At 37.3% G+C, this 14,715-nt stretch overlaps 1 protein-coding gene across 2 annotated transcripts in view; it reads left to right on the top strand.

Moving 5' to 3' along the window:
* Positions 1–14,715, top strand: part of NRCAM (neuronal cell adhesion molecule) — a 274,576-nt gene that overhangs the window by 157,072 nt on the left and 102,789 nt on the right. For both annotated transcript variants that reach the window (XM_067564201.1, XM_067564202.1), the window contains exons 4-8: positions 3,000–3,105; positions 6,174–6,370; positions 7,314–7,436; positions 7,848–8,018; positions 10,925–11,036. In XM_067564201.1, coding sequence (XP_067420302.1) covers positions 3,000–3,105; positions 6,174–6,370; positions 7,314–7,436; positions 7,848–8,018; positions 10,925–11,036 — 709 coding nt within the window. The remainder of the gene's footprint in view (positions 1–2,999; positions 3,106–6,173; positions 6,371–7,313; positions 7,437–7,847; positions 8,019–10,924; positions 11,037–14,715) is intronic.

Raw genomic sequence — 14,715 nt, 5'->3', positions numbered from 1 at the left:
AAGGTATTTTTATAAAATAAAACATTCAAATACTGTTTGATTTTACTTTACCTGAACATTAAGAGTTATTAGTTTTTTTTAAAAAGCAATTTGCTATTACTACTTTCAGGAGTAAACACATTCAGTGAACCTGAATTCATTGGGAGGTGTGTGTGTATAAGGCAGGGGCAACATGACACACGTATCTCTGAAGGTGGAGAGATTTTTATTTCTTTTTAAAAAAGGCCACACCATGAATTAACTAGGTCCAATCTTCCTTCAGGATGCAGTAGCAAGGCCATTGTGCCCATCTTGAATCCAGTAAGTTCAAGTACAATGGGACTCCACATAGGTTTGAATGTTTGCAGATTTTGATGCAGGATTGAAGTCTTATATGTGCATCAGGTGCTAACAATATACTGCATTATAAGAGTCCTTAAATTGTACCCCTTTTAAGACAGCACTTTTACCATCTTAGAACCTGGTCTGCACTGGCCCTGAGAACTGTTCCTCAGAGGAGAAAAGCACCAGCCTCTGACTGCTTTTCTATAGGACCATGTGAAGAACCATCGTCCCGGGAAGGAAACCTCCCAATCACTTTCCTGTTTGCAGAGAGGAATGAAAGGGGATGCTAACTCTGCAGGACCTGTTCTATTCTGATTAGGGCATTATACCATGCCATGGTAGCATGGTATTTGAACATATCCTCCTGGCTTTGCCACCATTCTCTGTGTGCAGTGCCTTACAGACGCTGCCCGTTTCTACACAGCAGGAAGCCCATATTGGAAATTTGAGGATAGTAAATATCAATAATACTAAAAGTCAGTTTCACAGCTGGACTTTTGTCTTTAATGGACCAATCTGATATCCAAATACACCTAGTTATTGGGAAGGAGAGGGGCCTGAAATATGGTTCCAAATTTTATATCTTGGGCTATAACTAAAGCAGATTGTACTTTACTAGATGACAAAATTGATAGCATTTGCACAAGGATGCTAATCAAGATTGCTGTAACATTTATCTACCGCTTATAGGCAGCGTTTTCATTGCTGTTGCTATTGACTTGTTTTGTCATCTCAGTACCCTCTGAAGTCTAACTAAATGCAAGTTATAGTGAGTTTATAAAAGTTAAACAGCCATTTTTTCATAGACCCTGAAAAGATTGGTAACTTGCTATTCCAGGGGATGGGCATGTGCGACTCCCATTGCAGCCAATGGGAAGTATATCCTGGAATCATAGAATCATAGAATATTAGAGTTGGAAGGAACCTCAGGAGGTCATATAGTTCAACCTCCTGCTCAAAGCAGGACTAACCTCAGCTAATGATTAGGCCCCTCATTATCATCAATTTCTCTTTCTCTTTTCAAGATATCTATTACCTAGTAAAATAGAGAACTTTGCATTTACAATTAGTTATTTAATTACAAATTTCCAAAATTTGCAAAAAATATTGGCCCAAATTCTGCTCTGAGAATTTCAGTACCTACGTGTTTGGGCCCAGTACGGTGAGCCTACGTGTTTGGGCCCAGCACTTGAACATGTCCTCAAGATGAGATGATGTGTGCTCTGAAGACCTGATGATAGGATTAGGACCCTTGTTACTAAGACTTCTTCTAATTTTGAGATACTAACCAACTTCTGGCTGGAACATCTTGCGTAGTTATTTTATGACTCCTTTGCAGCATATTTAGTGCAATCTTCAGTTCCAGTGCTACAATCCTTACACACACAAGTGATTCCAGGGGAACGGTAAGGTGAATATTTTTGTCAGTGCAACTTTTTACCCTTGTAAGGGTTTCAGGATGATACCCAAACAGCTCAGTTCAGAGAATTTAGTGGTTAATTACTGGAATGTACGTGCTTTCATGCACAATAATTTACATCTGTTTTCAGAGGAATTTACTCTGGAAAAAAGCAGAATACAAGAGGAAAAGTATGGCCCAAGCGATTTCATGAACTTTTTAAAAATGTATTTAAAGTTGAACATATTCAGGGCCAGAACTCTGAACTACTGTAATGATACTCCTTTGGCTGCCACTGTAGTGTAAAACAGATTGACAGTGAAGATATGCAGTTAGGCATATCCTTCTTTTGTCATGAATTTTTCCATTCCATTCTGTGCAAAAAGAGGTGCAGTCAATGGTAAATGATTGCAAATTACTTTACATAGATTGGCACCAACTCCTTCGCCAGGCAAGTGAATTTCAAGCCATGCCAATCATTCTTGAGCATTTGACTGACCCTGACATCTCTTGTTCATCCTTGGGTAATTCAGCAAATGGCTATTCCTTATTGTTTTATGGAAAAGGTAGAAAATGCAAAATCCATTTTAGGTTTATGCATGTTCAGTACTAGAAGAATAAAAAGTAGAATTTTTCCAAGTGCTGGTTTTGATTCAGAATCACATATTCTCAACTTTGTCAGTATCTTGTCTCAATCCATCCTTAGTGGATATACCAATTTTTCCAAACACTTAAGCTATAGTCAAACTTTCAGGTACAAATTTATGCAAAAATTATTTTACTCCTGAAATGTAGCTGTCATTAAATCATAGCTTAAAGATGAATTAGTCATGTTACCACTGAAATATAGTTCAACCCAGACTCCCACTTGAAACATATCCAATGTTCATAAACTGAAAACAATGTACATCATTTTTTGATTGGTTTGTGTACACTGAAGAGAGCTCTTGTTGTGTGTGAATTAGGGCTCCAGCTTGTTTGTTTTGAAATATTTGTTGGCTTTAAGGATTCAGGTGTCCTTTGACTTCACAAATATTGAATGAGATTTGTAGTATATTGAACAAGGAATATCCATTAAAACATCTTGGGAAAGGCTTTTAGTTGTGGAAAACAACACATCTTCAACAGTAGAGCACCTTGCCTTTTGAATGCAAAGGATGCTTTAATACCAGTCTTTTGTTGCTAATTTTGTCTTTTCTGCCTATAAAACTGGTATGTTGGTACCTTGAAAATATGATTGTTTCTTACTGTTTCTTAATTATGTTCTGCAATAAAGTGTCACAGCCTCCAACAATAACTCAGCAATCTCCAAAAGACTACATTGTTGACCCTCGAGAGAATATTGTAATACAGTGTGAAGCAAAAGGAAAGCCACCACCTAGGTTAGTACTGCTTTTATTTTTTTTGCTGTTAACAGAAATAATGTGGAAAATCTAAAAATAACAAATGTGAAAACTAAGAGGAATGAAATAGTTTTCTGGACTAACACACCGCTTTAATCTAAACTAATAACAGCAAGTCAGTATGAAGTCTTATGTTTACCATCCTTGTTATTTTTATAATCATAATAATAACTGCATTAAGTGAGCCCTTCCCATAGAAGTGCTGAGGACACTGAACTGAACAACGGTACCCATAGAAACATTCTAAAAATATATAGTATTACGATTTTGAAACATCCTCTTAAGTTTTCAATAGGAAAATCAATAAAGGGGATCATTATGGTAAAAGGGGTAGGCAGCTGTTCATGGGGGCACTACAAGGCATACCATAGAACAGGTCTGATCACCTTCTACCCTTGGATGTCATGGTGGAATTCCTAAAATGCAAGTGGTGTCTGAGCACACATAATTATTAGAACAAGCCTGGAAGAGGAAGTCTCAAATTCATCCACAGCCAGCATCATTAGTTGCTTGATTAATATATTCCATGATTTCTAAACTGTACAATTTTGTTAGCAAAATTTTGAAATACCTAAACAAAACATCATGAGCTAAGGAATATGTGTCAGCTTAAACTTAAGTGTCCTTGATTTTCTAGGTTTATTTTATAGCTTTCATGTTACTCACAGTTTATTAGAGGCATCGTGGTGGTGGTGCCTGTAGTTAAGGTTCCCCAAATAAATTATAAGATCCTGTTTTCAGTGGTTTATAACTTTACCAAATTTTAATAATTCTGACAGAATTTTTCTATGCCACATGTCTGCATTAGGCTGAATTGCTTGGAAAGTTTTAGCAAAAAGAGTTCAGCTGTTTTCTAGAATGAGGTTAGGCAAAAAAACGTTGTTTTGCCAATGTTACAAAAAATCTTACTTTTGTTGAGAAGCTCTATTGCCCTTCGATTTTTAGAATGGGACCTTGAAAATATTCAGGGACGTGACTATGGGATCCAAGAGAGGTTTCTTTGGGTGTCCTCATGAAAATCCACCTGAATTTGTTCAATTTATAAACCTCTGAAAATTGCCATTGATACATGTTCAGTAGAGGCTGGGAGTAAAATTCACTAAACATTTGGTGTACTGAGCATTGCTTCACTCACGCAGTGTTCTATACAAACTACACTGAGCCTGCTCGCCCCCACAGAGCTCATTGAGAATACTCCAGCCCATGGCTGAACAGCACTTTTCATGCAATTGTTCCTTCAGCCTCCTTCTGGGGGCATTGTTATGTGAAGCACCAGAACTGAGAGAAGGAAGATTTTCTCTCCTGTTCTCTCAGTGTTTTTAATGTAAGATGTTTTTAATGTCCCATGTCTGTTATAGAGGTGTAGCACCACCACTAGAATTAATGCTGCTCCAGGATTTCTATTTTAAGCGAGGTGATGACATTCTCTAAAAACCTGGTATTGAGTGAAATGATGAATTCATAATACTGATTGTAGTTTGTGAAGTGCTTGAATTTTCTAGTGCATTTTCCAAAGGGGTGGAGGGGGCCAACCTGAGTTTAGTTGTGCCTAGTGACCAAATATTTTTGATTGACCTAATTGACTCAATCCATTAAATCAAGCAGTAGAGGCTCATCCTTTAGATCAGGTAGTTCTGGGTTAGAGCCTTGCAGAAACACTTGGGAATTAGCACTGCTGTGGAACTCTGGACTTTGAGAGGTGCTTTCTCAGCCAGGGAGAGTGTGTAACCCATGTTAATGCAGTGTGCCTCTTTGTCCCCTGCTATTGGCCAAATAATAGATTGAGGCTTCTGAGTGTGCTATTGCCTCTAGCTAACGGTGTCTTTTTAACTTGAGCAAGAGAAGCTCATGCTTTTAGATCTCGGTGTCCCAAGTTCAGGCTCCTACAGTGCTCCTTCCACACCTATCTATCTGAAGCTAAAATTGAGCCCCATCTACCTTCCACTCACAGTGCTCATGGATTACAGAAACTCTCCTGCACTCTTCAACCATAGGAGGACATAGCACAATTTAAGCTGTGTGAACCCTTCTGAGCTGGTTGAATTTCACCTGTACCGCATGTATTTATGTAACAGTCTCACTAGTAATCAAATATAAATGGGCAACGTATGGCCGACATTTGTATGTTTAAGGATCTGATCCTGAGAAGTAATGAGTATCAGCAACACCCACTGACTACAGTAGGAGTTGTATGTGCTCCGCAGTTCATGAGGTGAGGCCATATAGTCATCATCATAGCATTGTATCAATGTATTTTTGGAAGTAATAGAGTATGAATGCATTTTTAGAGCATGAAAAAAGAGTAGCTTTGGCATACTATGAATCTTTTTTTTTTTTTTTCCCAGAAAAGAAATCTTTATGAATGATAATATTGCACATTCTCAGCAGCTACTTTACAAAACATCAGTTGTTTTGAGTAACACCAAAAGGAGCCTAATAGATTAATTATGACCTAGCAGAATGCAAAATGTATTTATAGAATCACAACTGTTTGCATTAGAGTAGTGAAAAGCAATCAAACCCACAATATTGCCTTTTTATTCACTCTAGTAACTTAAAAAATGGACAAACCGATTAAGAAACGTGATCTCCTGCTGAGACCTTATATGACACGTTTCAGCCCAGAGCAAATTCTTACAGGGTCATTATAAATCCTTTGAATAATGGGGCTTATAATAGAAGTGTTAATGCAGCTTTAACCATATCAATTCTAGCAGACCTCACTGTATCATCTTTAGTGGAAAATGAAAGCAATTTTTTTCTCTGTAGCTAGCTTATCAATCCTTCTGTGTAATTTTAAAATAGAACTACTGACCTTAAAAATGGCACCTATTAACAAGTGTAGGCAAGCCTTTTGTCTGAAAGCATGTACGTTTGTTACTCATTTCCCAGTTAAATAATTCAGATATTGTTCGTAAGCCGTGTTTTGTTTTGTTTTGCTACAGACCAAATCCATATGCTTTTAAAAAAGATTTTCTGAAGTTATTTTTCTTGTTTTTTCCTAATCTTTAGTAATCAGTTTCCTCATCTTGTTTTTATGATTCTAGCTTCTCATGGACCCGTAATGGAACTCATTTTGATATAGATAAAGATGCACGGGTAACAGTGAAACCAAACTCAGGAACCCTTGTAATAAACATTATGAATGGTGGAAAGGCAGAAGCATATGAAGGAGTATATCAGTGTACAGCAAGGAATGAACGTGGAGCAGCAATTTCCAATAATATTGTTATACGCCCATCCAGTAAGTGTAACTCTAACATTCATCAAACCTGAAACATTTGCACTTATTTGTTTTGCTGTGAACTTTTGGTTTAATTATTTTCTTTTTTCCTTTCCTAAAAAAAAGACATCTTTTTAATCATCAAAGCGATCTTGTTAGAAGGTAATTGCATTGCTTCTGATATTCTGGTTTTTTGCTATGCTGCATGAAAAACTGCCAATTTTCTCCAAAATTCCTTAGTAAGTTAAACACCCAAAATGTTTTCCTGGTTTTCAGTATGTCTGACTCATTTGTCATGTTTAAAATTGGGCAATGTATAAAACATTACAATTAGAAAAAAAGAATTGTAAATCTTTAACATATTGCTTTGATGTGGATTACTTTAAAAAAAAATCTGTTCGTACAAAGCAATTATTCTATATTTGTTGGGTTTTTTTAAACAAAGCCCTAACATGAAGTAGATTGAGACAAACACACATACCCCTTTTGTTCCCAAATCTTAACAATTATTGTGGTGTGATATTGGTTTACTTTTCAACTGTCACAGCTCTTGAGCTCAAATGTATTTTCTTGAGCTGCTCTTATTTTTCCCAGCTTTTGTTAAATCTCTCTACATGTAATATAATTTCAGTACTGTCTCACTTTGTTTTTTCTAATTGTATGCATTGCTTTTCTACACTACCCAGAATCAAACTTGTCAAATGTTAGTGATTACCCAGAAGAATCCCTTTCTCTTTGATGGTTTGGATTAAAGCAATGATTCTCTAAAATCTATAAACCACAATATAATGAAACCTTTCTTTTTCTCAGAGAAACACAGCTACTCAAGAAGAAGTTAAAATTTATGTATAGTGAATGTCAGAAGACCTTTCCTTTTACATTATGTTACATGTATAGTTCTTTCATGGATTCTGGAACTTTATCAATCCAAAGTTTATGTGAATGTGAAAATTATTTTCTGCAGGATCCCCCTTGTGGACTAAAGAAAAAATAGAACCAAAACATGTCCGAGAAGGTGATCCTCTAGTACTTCACTGCAGTCCTCCAGCTGGCTTACCACCGCCTATAATATTTTGGATGGATAATTGTAAGTTTATATTAAATCTGCATAAAGAACACATTTCTTGACCATTTTTGTTACAGTTCTAAGTAATTTGTAATTACTTTTAAAGAATTACAGCAGACAGTGTAGTTGCTCATTGAGGATGAAATCCAGCCTCTCGAGCAAAGCTGCACAGTTTCACAGAGCAAGAAGAGTCATGCCAGCAGAAAGGAGCTGCTCAGGAGCAGTGCGTGCAAAGAGGGTTGGGCCTGTCTGCATGTGTTTTGTGGTTTTGCTGATATATTTTTGAGAGGAGTTGAGGAAGCAGCAGAGAGCGCTTACAAAGAGATGAACCATTACAAAAGACAGAAGATAGGTCATAAGTGGGGTCTACAGACCATGAAAGTATTTTTTATGTATTATAATGAAAAAAAATGTGTTCTTGTTTTTACTTAGCTTTCCAAAGGCTGCCTCAAAATGAAAGAGTTTCCCAAGGACTAAATGGAGATCTTTATTTTTCGAATGTAAAACCAGAGGACACCCGTGAGGACTATATTTGTTATGCGAGATTTAATCACACACAGACTATACAGCAAAAGCAACCTATTTCTGTGAAGGTTTTTTCATGTAAGTATTACGTATCTTAATTATACATTTATATTGTATTTATCTAAATTTTTCACTTGTCGACCTACAATTAAGTAGTTGTATGTGAGAGAGAAATTGTAAAAAATGAATAAGAAATAATTCTGTACAGTTTTTAAATGTTAATGTCCAGTTTTCTTAATAAATACTTTGCAAAAACATGAGCTGTCCTAAATAATACATGCTGTTTTACTTTCCATGTTAGCCTTTAAAGTTTTACATTAAATATTGGATTTTTTCCTTTTCAATAATATCTCAGTCAGATCACCTATACTTTGTAACATTTTACTTGTTTAAAATTATAATGTGATAAATACTGAATTTGAATTGGCAATCCTATGTGCGTACAATAGTGTATAATGGTCATGACTGTTCAAATGAATTAATCAACAGATATCTGCAATAATATTTGTCCAAAAAGATTCATTTTTGATGCCCAGTACTCTGATTTACCCCACTTTGTATACATTCTTCATGATATTCTGTTTATTTCAGTGGATTCATTGAATGAAACTATAGCCGCTAATTTGAGTGACACTGATTTTTATGGTGGTGAGTTATGGTGATCCCCACTGGTATTCCCTCTTTCATAGTAGAATTTAGTTAACTAACTTCACCTCCATGGCTACTTACCTTTGACTTCCCCTTCCAATTTCTAATAAATATATCCGTTAGTACTGGTGATAATATACACTTTATAAAGGGACTGCACAGTGTGAGCTTTTAAAAATACTTAAATCATTTCGATGTAATGTCAAAAATATGACATAACAAAAATGTCAACTTTTATAGCAAGTAAGTCTAATCACACTGGCAGATTTTGCAGATTATTTGTCTAAGTGCTTCTGTATTATGCTTTTCATTTATGTTTTCCTTTAATTTAACTGAAGTGGAAACATACATTATCACTGGGACTAGTCAATATCATATGCTATAGCATAAGAATTAATAGTAGCTTTAAATATTTTAACCGATTCTCTTGATATTCAATAATTTACTGAATATACCATTCATTTTTAATCTGTTTCATAAATGTAAAATTAGAATGAATTTAAGTCTCAGACTTTTAAATGTATTTGTAAAATTAACTTCATAGAAACAAAATTCTGGATTTTTTTGTTTTAATTAACTTTAATTCAGTCTGTGTTGAATGGTCTGTTTTTCTACATTCTGGGTGAGATCCTCAACTGGTGTAAACCTGCTTAGCTCAGTTGACTTTGATGGAGATACACCAATTTACATCAACTGAGGATCTGGCCCCACAATTTTCTCATTCTATGTGATAGCTAGAAAATGGATAAATTATTATTTAAATTATTATTTAATTTGTTTATCTTGAGGCAATTTCCATAACTGAGGTTCTGTAGACACTAAATTTCAATTACTGAAAAATGAAAATATAGCAGCAACATGACAACTTTTAATTCTCTACATAAAAGTTAAATTTAGAGAACAAAGCATATGGGTGGGATTTCTGCAATAGTGTAATAATGACCTGCAAACAGAATGACATATCGAGTACAGTTAGACACAATCCATTCAAATGGCATACGATGCAAGGCTGCAGATGTCAATTTTTCAGGATTTTCCACAGCCTTTTGCATTACACGAAATGGGCAGATTGTTTATTGTAGTCTGGCCTTTTTCTGTTTCCCGTTCTCTGTCTCTTTTCCTTCTGAAGAGATGTATTTCATATACTAGCATTTGAGGTGCTCTAGGTTTATCCTAAAATTATTTTAATGTGTTCTTTATGCCTTTATCTAGCAACAAATCCTTTGTCCAGGTAAACAAGGCATATACATCTTTGTATTGCTGCCCATATTAAAAAAAATACCACAGCAATCTTCTTTAATGATTCAAAGCACTACAGTGTATTTTAAACTACTGTATTTTAAGCTATTATAGTAGAATTCTGGAGTATTTTTATAACGTTTATTTCCAGAAAGCAGTCTGATGTTCTGATTTCTGCATCATTAATGCTTTTAAATGGAGTTAGGAAATACTTTAATAGACCTTGGATTAAATCAAGCAGTTCCAAAGGTTTTGGAAGCAGACATAGTAATCTGTGTATAAATTTGGGTTTAGATTTATGACTACGTATTGCCCATGTTATTTCATTTTTATTATTGTGGAGAAAGCAGTTGATTATACAGTTCATATTTGCAGAAGCATTCAAATTAAAATTGTTGTAAAGGAACAGAACCTGGCTGAGGTTTATGGGAAAAGTCCTTTGTGGACTGGAAAATGCTGAGCAAAGCATATTTTAAACTGAAATATATCTTGTCATTCTCATTATGTTTTTTAATACAATTGGATCTGGTTTTTCTCTGTATCTTATTTGTGGTGTTGGTGGAAGTACAGAAAACTTCAGATATTAAATATAATTCCTGCAATATGATCCATGTAGATGGATCCCTGCATCTATGCAGATCCCAATTGAAGTAAGTGGGGCTCTGCACAGATGTAAGAGTCTGTATGAACCCACCAGATGGCAGAATCAAGACCTAAGCAAGTACAATATTAAACAGGTTGGCTGTTTTTAATGTGTGTGTCCAAAATGACAGCATTCCTCATGGCCAGATAGGATTCTAGTGTGCTGGCCAAAACTCTAACCCTTGGTAGCTGTACAAATTCTTACAAAATGATTTTTTAATTAAATGAACAATACACAGAAAAACTCCTGTGCTAAATTCTGGAATGCCCATATGCATGAAACTGAGCCTGCATTTTAATATTAAGGTATTTGCTATCATCAAAGCAGACTATAAATATATTTACTGTCAGCATTCATATGTATTGGAAAGCAGATTGATTTTTGTTGGGTTGGGAAATACGTTTTAAATGTATCTTTCTGATTATTTTCATTATTTTAATTTTTTTTTAATCAGCTAAGCCATTGACAGAGAGACGACCAACTCTTTTAACTCCAGTGGGGAGCACAAGTACTAAAGTGGAACTGCGGGGAAATGTACTTTTGCTGGAGTGCATTGCAGAAGGATTGTGAGTTGCTTTTTCAGTCAATATGTTCTTTTAAATATCAGTGTTGAAATACTGAGAAATATCTCCAGAAAGAACATCCATGCCTTAGAAAGTGCTCAAAGCATAATGCTAGATGTCATAATGATGGATGTGTTAGATGCACAGAGACAGGCAGATAGAAATTAAAAACTGAGGTGTTTGTTTTCAAAACTTGACACATTTGTTTGGATACTGATAGATTAAAAATATATTTAGGACATAAATGAAACAACCCTTATTATGCTGGCCATCCTTTGCACATCACAAAACCACTACATGAGCTCAGTAGTATTGATCGTGTATGCACAAGAGAGGCCAGGCAATAGATAGCATACTTGAAATGCATCTGCAGAGGAGTAGGGAAGAGTTTATTGTCATGTTCCCGCAGCGTGCTTGAATCAAGCCAATGATCTTGTTCTCTCACATTTATGAAAACTCTCAGAAACTACAGAGTCAAGTAAGAACCTGTTGACTTGATCTTCATCCGCAAACAAATAGCTGGCAAATCACTTGTGTGGGAATCCTTAGGACCACATTCTACTCCTGCCTCTGGCTTTTCTTTGTAAATTGATTTGTTAGTAGGTATATATTTATGTTTCTTTAATACAATGTGTGGTGGCCTCTACTGGTACCTGTGTGCATAGGAAATCACAAAATAATACTTCTATCACTGAGTCCATCAATTTGATACATACATTTTACCCAACATTAATTTTTAACTCTCAATAAGAAGTTGGCAAAGAAGAGTGCAGAAGTAGGAACATTCTCTCACTTGTTGAGACTTCTGTGGTTCTCTAAAGATCGAAAAACAGTCAGTGGCCCATGTTAGCATAAAGTCACATGACTGCATCAAGATGGCATGAAATTTTAAAATATTAACCAAGTACATTCTGTCATCATGCTACATAGTTTTTCTCCCTTGTCTGTTTCCATGATGATTATTTATTAGTATATTACACCACATGTTGAGCCAAATTCTGCTAAGGTATGCTGGTGTAAATCGGTTACTTCTAGTTAACACCATCATTACTGAGAGCAGATCTTGCTATGTACACTTCTGGATATTAGATTTCTAAATGGATATCTGCCTTGACTCATTTATATTTGAGATGTGGCATTCTATTGGAGAAACAAATACTATTTGTTTCCGTTTATACATTTTAAAATATATCTGTGTAAATTTGGTCAGCTCAGATGTGGTGTTAAAACAAACAATTCGATAATAGAATTTCAAAATCTCAGTACCCTACAGATCATCTGATATTTTAGTTGTGAGTCCAGAACTTCCAACTGCAGCCCAAGAGCATTGAGTGCAGCTGAAAAGAAGGGGTGGTTGGCCTCCCTGAATATAGGGATTGCTCAGCGATGGGCACATCCCTAGCAGAGTTAGGCTGGTCTGCAGTACACAGCTGAGTTGACGTAAGTCACCGTGTGTCAAACTATTTGTGCATGTGTGTCTATGGCCAAATTTATTTCTGGATGATGAAAGTGCTCTGCTTCAGTGAGGCAGTAAAACTACCTCCCTGAACACTGTGGAGCCATGGTCGACTTACTGAGGTCAACACTGTGTGAGTGTAGACGTGTGACCTGTGTCAATCCTAACTGTCCTCCAGAAACTGTCCCACAATGCCCCATTCCCTGCGACAGTGACTGTCAATTGTGAACTTACTGCCCAGAGGTCACAGAGACCAGAAGTCACTCCCTCCCTCTTTAAAACTCTCCAGATGTCTTTGAAATGCCTTTTTCTGATTGCCCATCTTTGCGAGTACACCTAGCAGCTCACTCTTGTGTGCAACTGCCCAACTTACTGTGTTGGCTCTATGCACTATTAGATGCACTCCTACCTGGAGTAGGAAGAAGGTATTGAATCTCCTAGCCCTGTGGGGAGAAAAGACTGTGCAAGGACAGCTTTGAACCAGCTATAGAAACATGGACATCTATAAACAGATTGCATGGGGGATACTGGCAAAGGGGTACAACAGGGATCAGCCACAGTGCCATGTGAAAGCAAAGGAACTTCTCCAGGGATATAACAAGGTGAGAGAGCGCAACATTTGATCTGATGGTGTCCTGCAGACCTGCCACCTTTACGGTGACCTGCATGCCATAGTTGGCAGAGACCCCACCAGTACCCCACAGACCACTATAGATCTCTCAGAGAAGCCTGAGACAGAAACCCTTACTGTGAACATTGAGGAGGTGGAGGGGGTTTAGGAGGTGGGGGCTCCAACCATGCTGCAAGCCAGGACTTGTTGAGACTCCATCAGAGTCTATCCAGTCCCACCAGGCAAGCACAGATTAGCCTGGTGATGGGGAAGGGAACTCAGGTAAGTGTCTACAATGTGGATATTGGTTCATCCCCAAGTTAACAAGTCACAGGTATCAACTTTTCCTAGATTTACTCATATGAGAAAACGTAGAGGTACAACAAAGAGAGGTAGAAATGGCAACTGCTTTTTCTTTCCCTGTTGGGTTAGGCAAATGTGGGAGAGGGGGCAGGATGTGGAGTACTTTGCTCCTGTGCAAGCCAGTGCTGCATTACACTGTGAACAAAGGGCTTGGAGGGTCAATATGACCAACAGCATGGAGAAGAAAAGAGAGGACAGGGGAAAGGCCCAGTAATTCCAGCAGGAGAAGGGAAGGGAAATGTACCAGGACATAATGTCCAATAAGTGCAATTGTATGATGAGGTCGATTGTGATGAGGTCAGAGGTTAACAGCACTGGGGTTCATTTCCAGTTTATCTCTTACATTCCTGAAGCTTATGCTTCAGGCTTCAGCCAGGGATCAGGAAGGTCTGCCCGCCAGTATATTCAAGGAGGGTTTTTTAAATCTGATTCCTCTGAAGCACCAGGGATGGTTTCGCTAGAGATGGGACATTGGGCAGGGTGGGACAGGCCTCTGAGTGGCACAAAGCATTCTCTCTCTCAGGTGCTTGGCTGGCTGGTTCTTGATCATATGTTCAGGATCTAACTGATCTCCATATGTGGGGTCGAGGAGCAATTTCCCCCAAGTCAGATTGATGGTGACTTTGAGGGGTTTTCACATGCAGCACATGAGTGTGGGTCACTTGCCAGGATTGTCTTGGTATGTCTCATTTAATAATTTCCTGGCCACTGCAGGGGCCTCAAGCACTGGAGAACCTCAATCCCTCCTGTTCTCTTCCTGTGGCACCTAGTAGTCTGGTTTCCTGTCGGTTGTAATACTTTGGTCTCATTTTGATTGTTGGGATTGGTGTGCAGGTGCTGGGTGGTGTTGGTGACCTGTGATAGACAGGAGGTCAGATTAGATGATCTAGTGGTCTCTTCTGGCCCTAAACTTTATGACTCTAAGTTCTTAGAATGTATTGGGGACAACTTTTAGTTTCAGAAAGGGGAGGAAGTAACCAAGGGGAAAGCCATTTTAGCATTGGTTCTGACTAACAGGGAAGAATTGGTTGTGATTCTGAAGGTGGAAGGAAATTTGGGTGAAATTTCATGATTCTAAGGAAAGAAAGGAGCAAGAGCAGCAGGGTAAAGACAATGGACTTCAAAAAAGCAGACTTTAACAAACACAGAGAATTGGTAGGTAAGGGAATAAAATCTAAGGGATAGGGGAGTTCAGGAGAGTTGGCAATTTCTCAAGGAAACAATATTAAAAGCACAGTTGCCAACTACAATGC

This window comes from Emydura macquarii, unplaced genomic scaffold (assembly GCF_026122565.2).
Source record: "Emydura macquarii macquarii isolate MOO-44397 ecotype Brisbane River unplaced genomic scaffold, CSIRO-AGI_Emac_v2 contig_2636, whole genome shotgun sequence".
Lineage (NCBI taxonomy): Eukaryota > Metazoa > Chordata > Testudines > Chelidae > Emydura > Emydura macquarii.
The sequence above is the reverse complement of the archived record's forward strand: the minus strand, read 5'-3'. Positions and strand labels throughout refer to the sequence as shown.